This window comes from Chinchilla lanigera, unplaced genomic scaffold (genome assembly GCF_000276665.1).
Source record: "Chinchilla lanigera isolate Chin_1 unplaced genomic scaffold, ChiLan1.0 scaffold00183, whole genome shotgun sequence".
Lineage (NCBI taxonomy): Eukaryota > Metazoa > Chordata > Mammalia > Rodentia > Chinchillidae > Chinchilla > Chinchilla lanigera.
The window spans coordinates 676401-696393 of NW_004955584.1; the positions used below are offsets into that span (position 1 = coordinate 676401).

General features: G+C 41.3%; 1 protein-coding gene across 1 annotated transcript; it reads right to left on the reverse strand.

The window, feature by feature from the left end:
* Positions 1-5790: 5790 nt before the first annotated feature.
* On the reverse strand, positions 5791-13957 carry LOC102027474 (chromosome unknown open reading frame, human C19orf18). The gene is made up of 5 exons (XM_013509846.1): positions 13734-13957; positions 13524-13628; positions 8010-8130; positions 7145-7308; positions 5791-6230 (listed from the first exon to the last, which is right to left on the reverse strand). Exons 1-5 carry the CDS (start codon positions 13852-13854, stop codon positions 6121-6123), a joined length of 621 nt encoding a protein of 206 aa, XP_013365300.1. The 5' UTR covers positions 13855-13957; the 3' UTR covers positions 5791-6120.
* Positions 13958-19993: the final 6036 nt, after the last annotated feature.

Sequence of the window (19993 nt, forward strand, 5' to 3'; positions counted from 1 at the left end):
AAAGAAAACACAAAAATTCCATAAACAGTTGGAAATTAAATAACATCCTCCTGAACAACCAATGGGTCACAGATGAAATCAAAGTAGAAATTAAACATTATCTACAATCAAATGAAAATATAGGACAACTTACAGGAACCTGTGGGACGCAATGAAAGCAGTCCTCAGAGGGAAATTTATACTGGTGAATGCCCACCTCAAGAAAACATAATGAGCACAAATAAACAATTGTATGTTGCACCTCAAGCTCCTAGAAAAAGAAGAGCAAGTCAAACCCAAGCCCAAAGAAGACAGGAAATTATACCTCAGGGCAGAAATTAACACAACGAAGACTAAAAAAAAAATACAAAGAATTAATGAATCGAAGAGTTGGTTCTTTGAAAGAATAAATAAAATAGATAAACACTTAGTCAAACATATCCAAAAAGGAAAGAAAAAACTGAAATACATGCAATAAGGAATGAAAGGGGTGATATCACTACAGAGCCTGTAGAAATTCAGAAGATCATAAATACCTACTTTGAATATCTTTACTCTCATAGGATAGAAAACACACAGGAAATGGACAGATTTCTAGATACATATGAATTACCAAAGCTGAATGAAAAAGAGATAAAAATCCTGAATAACTCAATATCAGCCAGTGAAATTCAGCATGAAATAAAAAAACTTGCAAAAGAAGAACAGCCAAGGTCCTGATGGATTCACAGCTGAATTCCACAAGAAATTTAGAGAAGATTTAATACCAATTCTTCTCAAACTCTTTAATAAAATTGAAAGGAAAGGAATTCTCCCCAACTCATTCCTCGAGGCAAGTATTATCCTGATAGCAAAACCAGAGAAAGACCCAACCAAAAAGAGAACTACAGGCCAATCTTGTAATGAATACAGATGCAAAAATTCTCAATAAAATATCAGCAAGCAGAATTCAACAAATCATCAAGCAGATTATACACCACGACCAAGTGGGATTAATTCCAGGAATGCAAGGATGGTTCAATATATGCAAATCATTTTATGTAATACACCGTATCAATAGATCCAAAGACAAAAATTATGTGATTATCTTCATTGATGCAGAAAAAAACCTCTGACAAAGTCCAACACTCATATATGATATAAACCCTACAGAAAATAATAATAGATGTCCTTTGCCTCAAGCTGATCAAAGCCATCTATGAAAAGCAATGGCTAACACCATACTAAATGGTCAAAAGTTGAAAGCTTTCACTTTAAAATCAGGAACAAGACAAGGATATCCACTGTCACCACTTGTATTCTATATCGTTCTGGAAATATTAGCCAGAGCAATTAGACAAGAGAGAGAAATAAGGACAGGAAAGGAAAAAGTGAAATTATCATTATTTGCAGATGATATGATACACTACGTAAAAGACCCCAAACACTGCACCATATGGCTTATAGATTTAATAACCAAATTCAGTAGCATATCTGGATACAAAGTTACCACTCAAAAATCAGTAACATTCCTGTAAACAAACAACAAACAGACTGAGAGAGAAATTAGGGAAATCACACCTTTCACAATAGCATCTAAAAAGATGAAATACTTAGGAATTAATCTAACAGAAGTAAAAGATCTATATACAGTGAAAATAATAGTGCTCTGAAAAAAGAGATCAAAGGGGATATCAGAAAATGGTAAGATATTCCTTGCTCATGGATAGGAAGAACCAACATTGTGAAAATGCCCATGCTCCCAAAATTGTTATACAGACTCAATGCAATACCAATTAAAATACCATTAGTATACCTCACAGATCTGGGGAAAACATTCCTAAAGTTCTGGAACCAGAAGAGGCCTAAGTACCAAAAGGAATCCTGGGAAACAAAGGAAAGGCAAGAGGCATCACAATTCCTAACTTGAAATTATATTAGAATGCTACCGCGATAAAATCAGCATGGTACTGGTACAAAAACAGACCTGAAGATCAATGGAACAGATTACAAGATACAGACTCAACTACAAATATACTCAGTCACATTATCTTTGACAAAGGGGCCAAACATATTCACTAGAAGAAAGATAGCCTCTAACAAATGGTGCTGGAAGAACTGGCTTTCCACATGCCAAAGACTAAAACTAGACCCATGCCTTTCACCATGCACTAAATTAAAGTAAAAGTGGATCAAAGATTTAAATATTAAAACAGAAACACTAAATTTATTGGAAGAGAACTTAGGTAAAAATCTTGAAGATATAAGATAGGCAGAGAGTTCATGAACAAAAACCAAAACTACATGGGAAATACTTCAAAGAATCAACAACTGGGATCTCACCTTATTGAAAAGTTTTTGCACATGTAAAGAAATCACCAATAAAGTAAAAAGAAAAGCCATGAATTGGGAAAAAATTTTAGCCAACTGCCCCTCAGACAAAGGACTTCTATCTAGGACATATAAAGAATTTTTTAAAGCCAGGCCCCCAAATTCAAAGACCCAATCCAAAAATGGACATCTGAGATGAATACACACTTCACAAATGAAGAGATACTAATGGTGAATAAATACATGAAAAAATGTTCAACATCATTAGCCATTCAAGAAATGCAAATTAAAATAACACTGAGATTCCATCTCACCTCAGAAAGAATGACTATCATCAAGAAATCAACTCATAACAAATGCTGGAGAGGCTGTGGGGTGAAAGGAACCCTGCTCCACTGCTGCTGGGAGTGTAGATTGGTGAAACCACTGTGGAAATCAGTTTGGAGATTCCTCACAAAACTAGGATTGGAAGTCCCATTTAATCCAGCTATTCCCCTTCTGGGTATTTTTCCAGAAGAATTAAAGACATCATACCACAGCGATATATATGCACCCATGTTTATAGCAGCACAATTTGTTATAGCTAAATCTTGGAAACAACCCAGATGCCCATCCACTGAGGAATGGATAAAAAAGATGTGGTATTTTTATACAGTGGAGTATTACCCAGCTATTAGAAATGATAAACTCAAGGCTTTTGTAGGTAAATGCATGCAACTAGAGATCATACTCATAAGTGAAATCAATTGGACATGTGTAAACATCATATTATCTCCTTGGTGTAGGAACCTGAAAGACTAGGTAAAACTCAAAATGTACAATAGATGATAGGAAAGGGAAAGAAATTGCTCAAAGGAAGGAATGACTGGGATGAGGGAAAGAAGAGAAAAGAAACAAGGAAGGCAAATATGTGTATATATATATATATATATAGCTGTGATAACTGTATTGCTGATGTCTGATGGCATACTGAAATGAACAGTTAATGCTTACAATTTTTTATGTTCTGGTCGACTTTGCACGCTTGTGTCTGGTGGTCTGAGCAACTGATTTGAAGGTAACAATAAGCACTGGAATTACAATGGTGAACTCCTACCCTCTTGTCTAGTGAAACTCTGTATTATCTCTAATGTTTTATTGAAGAATTATTCTCTTATTCTCTTTAATGATCTGAGAAATCTTTCATTCTTACATCTGGTAATCTGAGCAATGTAGTTGAGGATAGCAATATGTAATGTGACAACCACTGTTGATTCATATTATTTTGTCTTTAGACCCTGTATCACTTTGTTGTTGCTTTGATTTGTTTATGTTTGTGATACTGGTATGTTGCTACTGTTCTATTTTTTTTGTTTGTTTTGCATTTACTACTCTCTTTAAAATTAAAAAAAGAAAATAAGATGACTGGTTTTAGAAGTAGAGAAAGGGATATATGACATAGCACAGTAAAGGAGGCCCCATTAACCAATGCTCCATCAGTAGATTTGGGCAATGAGTCATGTACTTTTGGAACAAGCAAGAGTGTAGGCAGGTTTTGTGGGTGGAGAAGTCACCAGGCTCCTCAGGAGTGTAGGGTCAGGGTCTCCTACCCAATTGGCCATTAACCTAACTTTCTCACTGCAAGGACATTCAAGGCACCTGGGTGAAAATCCCTGGCTCTACCTCAGGAAGCCTATAGATCTCCACAGTGATTAACTGGGCCTGGTACCAGGTAGCCTCCCTGGTTTCTGAGTTGGATTCTTGGCCTTCACCACCAGATCTATTTTAGGACTTTTACAAAAATTTTCGGATTCTCATTCCAAGTTACTTACTTTTAGATGACTTTAAAAATCACTAATTTTGGATGTAACATAGCTAAGCAATATGTTATTAGATATATGACATAAATATTTAAACTAGCTTCACTATATTGTCTACCAAATGGGCAAGCTTCTGGCACCTAGTAGCTGCTCAACAAATATTTGTTGAGTAGACAAATGTTTTTAAAGTAATCAGTATAGTCTGAATGTTTGTATCTACCCATAATACACATGTTGAAATCCTAGTCCTCAGTGTGATGATATTTGGAGAGGTAGGCTTTAGGAAGTAATTAGGTCATGAGGTGGAGACCCAATGAATTGGATTAGTGCCCTTAAACAAGAACCAGGAGAAACCTCTCCTCCTCCCCCCACCCCCGCTTTCTCTCACCAGAATCCAAAAATGGCTCCAATATTGGAAACTGTGAGAAATATTTTTTTCATTAAGCCACCCAATCTACGGCTTAGCCCACCAAGCAGACTAAGACTCCAAACTGCACATTGGTGTCTCCCTGTGTTAACATTTTGTCTCAGAAGATTTTGGCTTTTCCCCTGGGCATGAGGCTGCAGTGAGCTGTCAGTGCAGGGCCCTGGCTGCTCCATGTTTGTGTTGGCAGCTGGACCACCAACCCACATGCACGTCCTTCCTTCACTGTGCCACCCAGGGAGGTTCCACCCATTGACTGAAAGTCTGTTGTTCCAACTTCCAATATGCATTACAATTATTCCCATGTCACACTGCCTATTCTAATTTTTTAAATTTAATTTAGAGGAGATGAAAATTGAAAGCAAGAGTCAGTAGACATGGTTTTGGCTTCAGTTCATTCTCAACATAGATCAAATCTTTTTTATTAATACTTTAATTGAGACCTAATTAATATGCTGCAAAATTTACCCTTTTCAAGTGCACAGTTTGGTGTACTTAGTATATTCCCAAGTTTGTATGAACATCATCACTATCAAATTTTCAAACATTTTTATTATCACAAAAAGGAACCCCATTCCCATTTGCAGTCCCTCAGGTCTCAGCTCCTAGAACCATTGATCAACTTTCTGCAATTGTGGCTTTGCCAATTTGGGACATTTTGAATGAACAGAATCATAAAATATGTGTCTGATTTCTGGCACTTAGCATCATGTTTTTGAAGTTTGTTTATGCTGTAGTGTATGCCGTTATTTCATTCTTGTTTACTGCTACAATATGCCATTGATTGTATATATTACATTGTGTTCATCCTTTTATAAATTGATGGACATGTCCATTGTTTCTATCTTTGGGCTTTTAGAATAGTACTGTTACAAATGTCTGTGTGTAGGTTTTCTGTGTGGACACATGTTTTCAGTCCTCTTTAATGTAGACCTAGGAATGGAACTGCTGGATCGCATAGTGACTCTATATTTAACTTTTGAAGAATTGCCAGACTGTTTCTTAAAGCAATGAACCATTTAGACTGAGTCTTATGTATTCTATATCTACAGCTCTCGGCAACTCCCATCCTGCAGCACTCACTACATCTGGCTATGTGTACAATAGTTCCTCACCTGCAGGCCCACTTCCTAGATAGAGCAGGGACCTGAAGGGGACAATTGTGTCTTAGTAAGCTGTCATATTTACTTTGACATTCTCAGTTTCCTCACGTGTAAAATGGAAACAAATGACTGGAATTAATAGAAAACACCACTGAGAATGTTGTGCTTAATGAAAACATTTTGTTAGCACAGTCTAGAGGATGGCCCAAAGAAATTACTTGTATTTCTGAACAGGAGAAAGAGAAGAAAATCCTTACAATTTCCCTTTCACTCTTACCAATGTTGGATTTCTTTTCTATTTGCCCACTAATGACTTATGACTATGAGACTGCAGACTTGCTATACCATAAGAATTTATTTTCTCTTACACACTCAGACATGTTTTTCTTGTGAGTGCTCTTCCACAAGTTCTCTGGGAGCTCACTCTGCTCCGCTTCTGAGTCATGCACCATCGCTGCCATGTCTTCACCTTGGCCAGCACATCCTGCATTGCCTTGCTCTGCTCTCACAGATTCTCCATTTTTGCCTTGGACATGGCATTCCTTTCTTTCACTAACTGTTGCTCTTCTCTCCATTTCTGCTTTTCAATATTTTCCCTTCTTTTTGATCTAATAACTAAAATATAGAAATGATGGAACAGAAATGAAGACAAAGGGGTTGAGGTAAAAAACAAAAAAATAAAGGTACTATCCAAATGGTCAGTGGACAATGAATGCTATTTGTCTGACAAGGATGGTGAAAATTAAATTTTAAATTATTTTTCCACTTTCTTTATTCTAACCTTATAGATTCCCAGATTTTTTAAAATTAGAAAAGTTATATAATCCAATGTAATGAAAAGTCACTTTGATGAAGGCCACTTGCTTCAGTAAGTGCTAATTATCTTTGCTTCTCTTGGCCTCCCCACCACTTTCATGCTATACATATCTGGAATCATTAGTGGAAGCCCAAACAGAGGATGTTGGTATGTTGGATCAGACACTATACATGTTTTTCCCCTAGAATTTTGAGAAAGGTGTCCAAAAATCTCAGAGCTTTCACAAAATCTGGCTTTTGTGAGCACTTACATCATTATATACTCAAAAAGATATGTGGGCTCCTCTTACAGGTGTAGGATGGACCCTAGGGGTGATGTGGTCTCATCAGACCCTAGGGGCCTGGGTTCCATCTCTACATCAGAGAGGGGTAACTGGGGCATCTGCCCATCTGTGTTCTAAATACGCAGGCACTGCCACAGTAATAAGTGTGTTTAAGGGAAAGTTTCATTCTGGAAAAAATCTGTTTCCCAAACTCTATCTTAGAGGCTTGGAATAGCCCTGCATTAGGCACTAAGCAACCACAGCACTGCTCCTCTTCTATGTGACATGAAGAGAAAGACTGGCTTCTTAGATGTGGGCATAACTATTCATTTTTCTCACTTCAAACTCTATTAGCTCCCACTTATCCTTGCCTGTGACAACCAAACCATCTCTGTCAAGTGAGCCCTCTCGTGACCTTGGATCTGGCAGACATCCTGGTGGATCCCCTACCTGAGATGATGAATTTGCCCAGCTCCTTCTCATTCTCTGGAAGCAGGTGTGTAGATTCCTTGGGTCCGCTGAACCCAGAGCCCTCCTGGTCTGCTAACAGTGGAATCTGGACATTTTCATAAAGCAATGTGAGCTGTTGTCTTTCCTCTGCCTTTCCTATTTGACTGCAGAAGAATATAAATGAATTTAGAAGCACAGTTCTTACAGTGAATCATCATGTTTTAATCATGGGATTTTCTGACTGAAAAGGAGTTGTTTGTTGGTGGTGGTAGGTGGAGAAGAGAGGCATGTGTACACTTTCAAACCAGACTTGTCATAGGCAGATCTCAACATCTGAGGCTAACCAGCTGGTTACTGTGGTAAGAAACAACTCTGATAGTCCCAAAGTACAGGTCAAAGTCAGTACTAGGAGTGAATGGAGGGCTCATAGTGGGTATAAAATTTAAGGAGTTGAGAAAAAAATCCACAAACAAGATAAATTTCAGGGCAATATGTTATAAAATAAAAATTAATAGCAAGAAATCCATGATTAATAAAATGTCAACATTTTAAATAAATACAGGATAGGTGTCATGGATTTTTGTCTTTGCAGAGGCTCCAATACGGTGTGACTCAGTACTGCTAGTGATCCTGAGCTTAAAATGTTGTTATCTTGTTCACTGTGGATATTTTGAACCTTAATCTATACTTTAGAAAGTAATACATTAAAATGGTATTCATCTTGATTACTGAGTTTTTCAACATACGCTCTCTTAATTTTTGCTCCCGAAGTGTATACTTCTCTTTAGTTACTGCAGGTTCAATCCAATAATGGATCACTGAATGGCTATTTGTCTTCAAATTGGAAATGATGATAGTGTTTTACCTCTTCCTGACATCTTCCCAGCTCTGTGTGACTTGGGCAACAAAAGACACTTTTTGGATTAGCTTATTTGTGTCTTTAGGGGCAGCAATAGAGGAAAGGGGTGGGACATTCCAGAAACATGCTGTGACACAACAAGAACTGCTTGGTCATGATCATGATTAAAGACGATCAAATCAAAGTAGGCATGGTGATGCACACCTATAACCCTAGCACTTTGGAAGGCTGAGGCAGGAGGACTGCAAATTTGAGCCCAACCTGGACAACACAGACACTTAGTGAGACCCTGTCTCAAAATAAAAAGGGGCTGAGGATGTAGCTTAGTGCAGAAGCCTTAGGTTAAATCCCCAGTACCACAAACAAAATGCAGGTGTGTTTTTGCTCTTCAGTGCCTTCTGCATTACCATGTTTCAGCCTTGGAAGATTTTTCTTCTGCGTGAAGAACTACCTCTAGTGTTTATTTTATACCCCAAAAATTCTACCACTTGCACCTTTTGTAATAACAATGTGATTAACAAAACTACATGGGGCACAGAGGGTGAGTCACTGGCCTCCAGTGCTAAATGTAAAATAGTGCCTCAAACACCCAGGAATGAAGCTCAATATTTTCACTCAGTATTTTCAAAAAGTGAAATGAATGCAAAATAACCCATGATAAACCAAATATCAAAATGTTAAATAAAAGCATGCTGAATGTTAACCAAATATTCTTTTCCAAAACACTAAAGTTGAGAATCTATTTAAAATTTGAAAGCTGTGTAAGAAAAGCCATGATATTAAGTTTAAATAGTTTACCCAAATCAAAACCAGAATTAATTACCATTTTACTTTCCTGCTTTAAGTTAAACCAAATTCACCAATAGTGTTTTTAAAAATCTACTTCTGGAAAAGATAAACCACAAAAAAAAAAAATTGTGCACTTTGGGTCACATGCATTTTCTTTCACCTCAGGCTCTGGCACAGCCCAATGCAACACCTGTTAGGGTGGCACAGGGTGATGACCATGAGTGGACTGTAGGTCAGAAACTTGATGGAGCACTGATGTCCATGAGATGCATTTTAGTGAGTAATCTCATAAAACTTTAGATTGATTGTCTTTATTCTACAATAGTAAAATACACAGATGTTGCACCAATAGGAGTTAAGTCAATGTAGACTGTCATATTAGATAAACGAGAACCAAAGTGCAGTATATACTCATTACTAAAATTTCTCCCAGTAGAATTTGTGCTGGGTATAGGGCTGATCTTGGCCTCCGGATGCAGAGACTGGGACTGGTCTTAAAATGACAGTGTTCTGGATGTCCACTTCTCCTTACTGTGATTGTCTCTGTGATGCATAAAAATAAGTGAAGCATATAGAACTCCAAGTAACCATAACCAAAATAAATCTACACCAAGCCATATAATAATCAGGATTCCAGAAGTTCAGCATAAGAACAGAATACTAAAATCAGTTAGAGAAAAGAAACAAATCATCTATAAAGGAGAGTCCATCAGAAGGAGATTACAGGGCACATTAGGATGGAATTCCATGAACCTCTATTCCAATTGTCAGATTTTACAGTGAGAGAATGTGCTATAAAACCATGGTTGTTCTTTTTAAGCTCGGGTGTATCATCCTTCTTCATATTATCTGAAATTTTTTAAAAAGGAGAGAGAATTATCATGGGTATAAAGTGAACAACAGAGCAACTGCCAAAGAGCTTTCATTACTGTCATTTGTAAAATCTGACCAATTAAAGTGACTACTCATCATCACACACTTAGCCTTCTCTCACTTCCTGTTTCTCCCCAGTACAGGGTGAAGTGATTTTCTGATGGAGTCAAAAAATGTGCTGTGGTTCAGTGGAAACTTAGCTCAATGTGACACAAAACCCCTGGCCTATGAAACACCTAGGAGTGTAAAATGATTAACAGAAGATCTGAAGTGGGAGGTGTATCAGTATTCACCCTACTTCTCTGTCAACCTTCTTGTATACCTTCAGATTCTCACCATGAAATATTACAGATGAGAAAACAACATGGGTTGCCAATGCTTAGGTGTAATTAGAACTGAAAATTGGCCATGAGAGTGGGCATCAAAGGGGTCATTAGAGACTTGAGCAAAGGCAGCTTTAGCAGACTTGTGAGGACACAGGTTTAACTGAGGCAGCCCAAGAGAGGAAGAGAGAAAAGAGATAAGAGAGAGGGAGCTTTGGAAGCTCTCTTGAGGACCTACCCACAAAAGAGAGAGGAGAAATGGGTGCAGATCCTGAAGGAGGCTGAAGGATCAGGAGACGATTTGGGGGTAAGCTGAGAAAATTGTGAGAATGGGAATGAGATAGAAACCATGATACGACAGTCGGTCTGTTCAGGCTGTTATAACAAAGTACCGTAAACTTGATGGCTTATAAACAACAGAAAAGTATTCCTCACAGTTTTGGAGCTGAGAACTCCAAATTCAAGGTGCCACCAGTTTCAGTATGTGGTAAGGGCCCACTTCCTGTTCATCGATGTCCCATTATCAGTTCATAGTCAGTGCCTTCTAGCTATTTCCTCAGAAGAAGCAAGACAGCTCTCTAGGGCTTTTTGTTTGTTTGCTCATTTGTTTGTTTGATCTGAGATAGACTTTCACTGTTTTGCCCAGGCTGGTCTCAGACTTCTGCATTCAATTGGTCTTCCTGTCCCCACCCCTGGAATATCTAGGACCACAGGCACCTGCCTGGCTTCTAGGGCTTCTCTTCTAAGGGCAATAATCTCGTTCACGAGAACTCTGCCCCCATGACCTCAGCACCTCCCAAAGGCCTCACTCCCTAATACCATCACCCAGGGAATGCAGATTTGAGCACGTGAATGTAGTGGAGGATACACAAGCACTCAGAGCCAGAAGACAGGAAAGGAAGAATGTCCTTGAGTTGGGTTCCTCGGTCCACGTGCCCTCCTCACCCCAGCGCCAGATACTAGACTACTCTGGAAGCCTCTGTGCCCAACGACCACCAAACCTGTTCAACTAGCAAGCCTGATTACCCTGCCTTACCTGGTCTTTCTCAAAAAAAAATCAGAGTAAAGGCCCTTGCAGACAGAGAGAGAGAGGGAGAGAGAGAGATAGAAGGCACATCTGATGTGGTAGCAATCTTATGAGAGATGGCTTTCTGGTTTAGAGGACTCTAAATCAAGTGGTCTCAGGAAGCCCCAGAAGGGCCCAGGAGAAAAAGCCAAGAGTGGAGAAGCAGCTAAAAATAACACCTCAGGGCCAGGCATAGGACTGAGCATTCTGTGTATCCCCCAAAAGGAGCTTGAGCTCCATCCCCACCTGCGCTTTGTTGCCTATGACATCAGTCCATACAGCTGTGCTACTTCCTGATCTGCAGCATTACTTGCCCAGCCACCCACAGGGGTGCCCTGCAATAAGCTACAGAGAGTTGCTGTCTATTTTGTGTCCCCAGAGTGCCACACTAGGACAACCCTGGGAATGTCCACAGGTCCCACCACCCTCCCAGATCTCTTGACTGACCTTTATTCCTTGGCAAATTCATGGGCTTAGTCAGTATTCCAGCTAGAAGACCAGTGAAGGGGATCAAAGAGAAGAGACGGGTTTCAGACAGATTTAGACAAAACTTGGTATGACAAGGGAACAAACACACAGGTTCCAAGTAAATGTTAATCAATTTATCACAGTGCCTAGCAGAATATGTGAGTTAATCTGCAAAGGCATGGTGCTCTGTTTACACATGGTGGTTCCATTCATGACTATGGAAAAGAACCTAGTATATCTCGACTCTGAGTCGGGAAACCTACTTCCAGGTGCAGAACCTGGAGAGTGGGAGAGGTGCAGGGGGCTGTGCTCCCATCAGAAGGTCAGAGAGCCAGTGATGAGGCCAACAGTGGTGTCCTTCCCTCAGACACACATTAGGCAAAATCATACCAAACCACCAGCCTTTCCCTCATACAGAACAGGATTGTTTACACACTGTTATGGTTTGTGTCTAGATGTCCACCCAGAGTCTTATGCAGTCGTAGGGTTTCTTCAGAGGTGGCTGAATCTAGAGTGTGTGATTGATTTGTAGCGCAATGCTGGGATTAAGGGTGCTGAGATTAAGGGAGGGGTGATTGCTGGATCAGTCCACTAACTGGATTGGCATCACCCTAATCCTGGTAGACTAGATACAAATACAAGGGACAGAAAAAAAGCTTGTTCCCCCACCTCACCTTGCTGCTTTTGCTATCTTCTGCTGCCATAAACTGCCACCCCTCTGCCATGTGCCCCCCTGCCTTGGAGCCAGCCAATGATGGACTGAGACCTCTACAAACTGTGAACTAAATAGACCTTTCCTCCTTTAACTTTAGGGGTCAGGTATTTTGTCTCAGCAACAAGAAAAGTAACTAAGACATGTCACATATATGTCCTTGAAGGGTCTCCAGCCTTCAAAGATCATAAGGGTTGTCTCCAGTGTCCTCAATACATGGCTTCTTCTAGTTCTCAAGTTAAAAAAGAAAAAAGAACAGAAGATAAATGGTTTTGAAAGATGCCATGCACTGGCAAAGCATCTGCATCTGCATCTGCATGCACCCACTCTGCCTCCAAAACAAATGCCCCAGATTGCAGTTGAAGTCACACAGCATGTGCCTTTAATCTGGGCAGGAACAAGGCTTCTATGTGTGCTCACTGAAGTGAGGGGAAGAAGGAAAAGAAAGAGGCAATCCCCAACAAGAAATCACAACTTTCACAGAATGATAACATAGCATTTCATTTCCAAACAAATAAATATAGAGAGTCCACCAAAAATATCTGTATATACCCTTCAAGAAAATAAAAATAGGGCTTAGCGGCGCAGTGCCTGCTGGGCAAGCACAGGTCCTGAGTTCAATTCCCAGTATCAAAAAAAACAAAGAAAAATAGTATGATTTTTTCAACAGATGGTATTACCCTCATATGGGGCTGGAAGATGTCATATATGGCAGAAAACCAAGTACACTGTTGGCCCCAACAGAAGAAACTGAAAATGCATGTGCAGCAAACTCAATGACAAGATCACCCAAGCGGCTGTGTGCCATACATGTCTGAAAGCTGAAGGCCACCACTCTGAGCACCTCTTGTAATTGCAGAGGCCAAAGGTAACTTGTATTAATCTCACTACATCTCAATAAATTTAGTATGAAAATATTTATACAAATTTTTTCTTCTCCTGAAGTGTGTATGCATTTTTTGTCAGACTCTGCATTTTATCTGATTATATTTTTTGTGGTGCTAGAAACTGAACCCAAGGCCTTAGCACTGAGCTATGCTCCCAGCTCTTTTTCATGTTTTATTTTGAGACAAGGTCTCACTAAGTTACTAATTCGCCAGGCTGGCTTTAACTTTTGATTCTTCTGCTTCAACCTAACTGGGTTGGGATTATAGGCATGTGTCGCCACATCCAGCCTAATATCATACTTTGTGGGCCTTGCTACTAGCAAATACTCACTGCACCTTCACGCAAAAGAGAACCCACAGCTGCAGTTCTCATTTCGCTTAATGAGGAAACCAATGACTGACCTTTGGGTATCAAGGAAATCTTTAGAATCTCAGGAGATCTGATTACACAAAAGGACCTTCTGGGCTGTTTGATGATGTTTCTGAGTGTTTGTGACTGTTTATTGCCTAGAAGAAAATAACATTTGTAGCAATGAGATAATTACTCTTATTTATCCCCCCATAAAGTTTTTTTAATTCCCCTGAGTTAAGAAAACCAATTGTTAAGACTACCTGGTGAGCCTGTTGTTTTTCCAACAGAATGAAACCCATCTACATAAGGCAAGCACATACGAAGGGGGTATTCCAGTAAAAACAAAAACAGAAACATGAAAGAATGTTGAACTATGTTCATTGCTCTAAAGTGGTCAACCTTTTGTCATATAGATGAAAGGAAATGTTTATCCACAGTCCAAATCTGCCCTGTGTTTATCTGAGAAAATAGGAAGCTCTGTTCCCTATAGAATGTTTGGGTTCTGTGGAGCCACCAGTATGAGGTCAGCGAGTGTCACCACAGTGGAATCTTCCCTGAGTCCAGGCCAGCCAATGGGGAGATGGACAAGATAGGTGGTGCCCAAGCTGAGGCAGATTCATGAGACCAGTTTCCTGCTGCCAAGGCCTGTGCAGATGAGAGGGGGAAGAGAGTGAGACTCACGGTAAGAAGACAACAGGCAGCAGGGTTATGTCAGGGGCTGGGTCAGGTCAAAATGTCTGGATTTTAAGCTTCATCCCTGGTTTCCTCCATGTTTGAGCTTGATCAAGTCACTTAACTTCTCCACGCTTCAGTTTCCTAATGTATAAAATGTCAGGAAAAAATAGTACCAACTCCATGGGGTTATGATGATAAAAAAAATGTAATCTATGCATAGCTCAAAAAAAATAATTAATTCTAAATAGACATCACTGCTTTTTACAACACTGGATAGTGTCAATATTTGCAGTAAAGCAACTCCGTGCATAACTTCCCAACCTCTAGGGACTTCAGAGACCTAGAAATCACGAATTTGATATGCAAAAGAAGCCACATATTAATTTTTAATATTTTAAAAATTATACACTGTATGTGCACTGGTTAATCTTGATTATCAGATTGATTGGATTAAGAGATTCCTGGAGAGATGGCTGGATTGGCAGGGCACTGACCTCAAGGTGAGTTACTCCACTGATGATATCATCCCTGGATGGGATTTTAGGAAGTAGAGCCTGATGGAGGAAGTAGGTCGTGGAACCATGACCTTGGGGGCTGCACTGGTATCTGTTCCCTTCCTCGCTGGCTCTTCCCCTGCTCTCTGCTTCCTGGATGCCATGAGTTGAGCAGCTTTCCTCCACCATACCCTTCTGCCTTGGAGCCAGCAGACCGTGGAATCTCTGAAACCTCTGAATCTGTGAGCTAAATAAACCTCTCTTCCTCTAAGCTGCACGTGTCAGGTATTTGGTCTCAGAGACAGAAAAGCAGATCAGTAGAGAAGACAACCCCACTTCCTTTTGGATTGAAACACTGCAAGTGGATCTAATCAGAAATTATCAAGAAAGGAGACAAGAGGAACATCAGCAAACATCTCACACTTGGGATAAGTGGGAAAGTTCTGTCTTCATGCCAGAAGTCTTTTTCCCTGCTCATGCAACCACTAGGTCCAAGTAGATTCTAGAAAGACAGGAATAACAGAACAATACACTAGAAAAATGTATGCATGCATGCAATGTATTCAGATGCCAACTCCCTGAGAGCTTATTGTCACACTACACTAATCACGCTGCCTTGAGAGGTGGTCAGATCCGCAGATACAGAAACACAGTCCACTTCTCTGGGCTTTTGTAGATTAACGATGTAAAACAAGTTCAGTCAAGATAAGCTGTATTTATTTACAGAATGTCTTGTTATTTATTAGTCAGGTATAGTTTTTAACACAAAACTAAATTAGGATGGTGGCAAGCAGAAGTCCATGCTGAGGTGCACTAGCTGGGCCACTTGGGGCCGCATGGAATGTGGTGTGTGCCTTTTCCTGGGTGTGAAGGCTGTGAAGCTGAGGTGACAAGATGCAGGAGTCCCTGTCATGGGTTTTATAGAAACACAAAAATTATTTTCAGAACTGTCACTAGGAAACACCCTCCCAAACTGCAGGAGACATCTTTTTGCTAACCCATGTTCTATTTCAGGCCAGGTGCCTGCCCAGCAGCCATAGAGACAGCTGAGACCTCAACGGCTGATGGAAAACCAAATGCAGGACACACCCGGGTAAAATTAGTTTCAGCCTTTAAGAATCCCATATGGATCTGCTCTTCACCCCAGGCTCATCACCTTCTGCATGGAGCAGGCTGTGCCCTGCCCTTTCTCACCACTGTATGTAACAGTAGCTCCCAGACTGTGCCCAGCCCTGTGACTCTGCTTCATCAAGCAGTAGTTTGGTCCATTTGGAGCGCAGGCACCAGGCCAAACTGACTTGGTAACTTGTCTGTGTTAACAGACAACCATGAGATAGATGCTGGACACACCAGACTTCTCAAAAAGAACCACCCTTGGCTGCATAGCACAATCCTAAGGGATAAACTGATAAATGAAGTATGTTAATAAGAAGTCACCACAGGTGAAATTATCAAATTACATTGAGAGGTACATGAAGTACCAATGCCACATCAGAGAAACCAGGCTCATGAGCTCATCAGACACACCAGCTGACCCCTCACCTGGATCCTATGAATGGATAGACACTCAACTCGGCACAGTTGTTCACACCTACCACCATCTTATCACACCACCTAATGAATGCATCCAGTATTAACAGCAAAGAACTCTGACTCTGTCCCTTCTGCCCATGTAAGGGTAGCCTCTCTGCCCAGACTTGTGGGTTGTGAGCAGCTCTGCTCAGCTGCGATCTTATCTGGCCACCTGTGGGGACTTCTGCGTCTCCATGGCTCCCTGATTGGTTTTTAGTTGTTTCCAAGTCCTATGGCCCCACTAATCCTTTCTTACCCATTGTGCAACCTTTATACTATTGTGCAAAGTATGACACTGACTTGAGCGCTGTAGACGTTATTAATTAAGATTGGAATGGAATTGTGATTGCCTTGCTTGCAACTCCAAGTGGAATTAAGAATATTCAGTGAGTTGAAGCCAACAAAATGGATATAGTGTTACTAGAGTTTCAGGGCAAAGGCACCAGTTTCAGGGGTCCCAGCAGACCAAGCTGGGCCACCTGTCCCACGACACCAATCAAGGGAAAGAGCAGTGTGGCCATGCAGAGAAGGACAGAGGAAGAGGCCCCATATTCATCTTTAAGAGGCTGACAGAAACACTGGGGTCTTACAGAAAAGGGCAGCAAAGGCAAGGTTTGGGAGTTTACACAGCTGGCAGGGTTGGTAATGCTGGTCAAGCTCTGGTCTAGTTGGTGGTTATCTCCCAACCGGTTCTGCAAGGTGGCTGTTCTGAGGTCCTTGTCGCTGCAAGTGACAACCCATTTCCCCTGAGATGACTGCTCCTACTTGGGACAGGAAGTGCTCAACACAGCTTGGTCAGCAAGGCTGTTTCTCCTGAACTCTCAGGCTGCAGGTTTAGGGAATCAAATAGGTATCCCTCCAAGGGGTCTGGATAGGAGGCTGTGAATGAAGGTGGTAACTGAATGTCATGAAAATCTTGCTCTGTCTTGGAGGCAGATGAGGCTGACTTGGTAAATTTAAGGCTTTATTGCCAGTTTTTAGACAGACAGTACTTAAACGATTAGCTTGTCTGTGTGCAGAGTTGAGCAGGGCTCTGATCCAGAGTTTTAAGGTAAAAAAGGAGACAGATTCAGAATGAAGCAGAAATGCCAGCTCCATCCTGCTTTCAGTCACCCAGAGGGCACCTGTGGGCCTAAGTTCTTCTCCAGTAGCTTGTGAATTTATTGCTTTTCCATAAACTCTTACATTGTGTCGGGTGGTGTGGATGGCATAGCTCATTCATGCCACCATATTACCATAACATGGCACACCAAAAAGCTTCCTGCCACCCCTGCCCATTTTGCTTCTGATGCAGACTAGACCTGGTTCATGTAAGGATTAAAGGAAGGTAGAACCTCATCTGTGGATGGACCCACCTGCTCCCCAGAAAGTCAGGAATAAACTCCTCCTGATCATTAACAAAATTCTTCCCCTCTCTCCCCTTAATTTTATTTTCAGTACTGGAGATTGAACCTGGGGCCTTTTTACTAAGCTACATTCCCAGCCCCTTTTTAAAAATTTTGATACAGGCTCTCACTAAGCTGCCCAAGCTGAGTTCAAACTTGGGATGCTCCTGCCTCAGCCTTACAAAGCACTGAGATTACAGGTGTGTACCATCATACCCAGTTTCTCCCCTTACCCTTAAAAGGGGCCCCCGTCCTTTGTTTGGATGGAAGTTATTTCTCCCTACATCTTATTCTCTGTTCAAAGAACAACTTTCCTTTATGCTTAATAGCTGGTTTTATAATGGTTCCATGATTCCAAGGAAAAAGAACCAATTTGGGTCAGAAATTATACAATGTATAACTTGAGATAGAAACAGGGTAGAGAATCTCCACAGCTGTTTACACTTCATAATTGCCTACTACACACCCTTCTGCCTCACCCACTGTGAAGGCTGCCCATGGCTCTGCCTCCTTCTCCCATCACTGCCAAACCCCTTGCCCTAACCTGTGGCCTTCTCCTCTGCCCTTCACTTCAGCAAGCTGGGAAGAATCTCCTCAGCATGGGAAGGAGTCTGGGGACTGAGTTCAGGGGCTAGGGCCTCAGTCTCCCTGGGGCCCCTGTGGGCAGCTAATATCTGCTGATCTACAGACAGCAGCCTCCAAGCTCCATAGCTTTAACCACGATTAAGCCAAGACAGGGGGCGTACTGAGCTCCTCCTTGTTGCTCTTGCCTCCTGCGGGAAAAGGTGCCTTGAGTATGGCTCGATGACATCCAAGGACCAAGTCCTACTGCTGCCAGAATGGGGTCTAGTGATGTCAAGGCCACCATGGTCTCCACACCAGGTGTCATGCATTGTCCTACACATGGCCCCTGCTGGTCCTCATCTGCTGCATCCAGGGAGCCTGAGAAAAGCAAAAGCCATAGTATTCCTCCTGGGGAAGATGCTCAGCAGCTCCCAGGATCCAGAATATCTCAATGCAGAAGTGGTTTCTGTATGCTGCAGCCAACCTCTACCAAACCAAAGACAAAACAAGCTTCGAAGGAACAGAGGACCACTGCAACAGGAAACACTCTCCGATTAAAAAGTTCACAACACTCAGGGGAAAGGAATTTTAATTCATGTAGGGAAGTTAAAGGCTAGAGAGCAACAGGAATGTGATGGTCCATGGGAGCATCAGAGCAGGAGAAAGATGCTTGCTTCTCCCAGGGGTCTGTGGGGAGGTGGGAAGCTTAAATTCATGTCTAGTCAAGAAGTGGGCATCATAATTGTGAGATACAGTGAAACGCAGGCATGTACATTCTCAGAAATATAATTCAGTTCCAGGCATTATCTAGATAAACTGCAAGTGCTTTCCTCAATTCCCATGCTAGAATCCTTTTCAACTATCGAGAGAGGAAATTCACAGATACCTACAAGGAAAGAGCTCTTGCTCTGCATGTAAAAACTAGAACCCAAAAGAAAATTGGAAGTGAAGCTCTTTAGAAATTGTTCCTATAAGTGACAACATATGAGGAAAATCAAAATCATGATTGCTGAGCACAGAAGCATAGACCTGTAACCCCAGTACTAAGAAAGCTGAGGTAGGAGATCAGGACTTCGAGGCCAGCCTCAGTAACACAGTGAGACTGTCTCAATATTTAAAAAGGGCTGACAATGTAGTTCAGTGCTCCCTGGGTTTAATCCTCTGAACCACAAAACTTTGTATTATGTATTTTTATGTACAAAGGCTGATAAAAACATATAGTGTAAAAATTTACTACAGTAAAAGACTCACTGAAAAATTCCTTGCCCTTTTCCTGAACACACTTATCCCACAGTTCTTGCCACTTTCTGAAGCAGTTGTGAAAGTCCTCTTTTGTGTCTTTTCATGGCTGTCTCAGTGTTCCGAATCTATTCAAACATTTAGAGCAACTTCTGTGAAATAAAAACATTATGGTATGTCCTCATCCACCTTATGCACCAGATCTGGCACTGTGTGACTTCTGGCTCTTCCCCAAGGTCAAAATGACCATAAGAGGGAAACATTTTTAACCAGATGGAGCCACACGGACATTGTTCAGCTAGTCACTTATGAGGCAAAGTGAAGATTTGCAGATTTGCAGATCTGTATCTGGCCTCATCTTAGGTAGAGGAAGACTCCTCTTGAGTTGACACTCATCTGTCCTGGAAGAAGGGTAGCCCACTGCAGGGAGCCATTCCGGGACACAAAGGTTGCAGCAATCACTCAGCTGTGGCCTTCCACAGCAGCATGGGCTTACCTCTCACATGCAGGGCTCATGTCCTCTTTCTCCCAGAAGCCTTCACAGTCACTCCTAGAGCTGCTGTTCTGGGTCACATGCAGCTTCAGGGTCAG

Excerpts from the sequence above, each read along its gene's own strand:
- LOC102027474 (XM_013509846.1), bottom strand. The coding sequence starts at position 13,854 with ATGAACATAGTTCAACATTCTTTCATGTTTCTGTTTTTGTTTTTACTG. Across the intron at positions 8,131-13,523 it reads GATTTCCTTGATACCCAAAG|CATGTTTCTGGAATGTCCCA; the intron begins GTCAGTCATTGG and ends GTTGTGTCACAG. Across the intron at positions 6,231-7,144 it reads GGGCAAATTCATCATCTCAG|TTATTAGATCAAAAAGAAGG; the intron begins GTAGGGGATCCA and ends TCTATATTTTAG.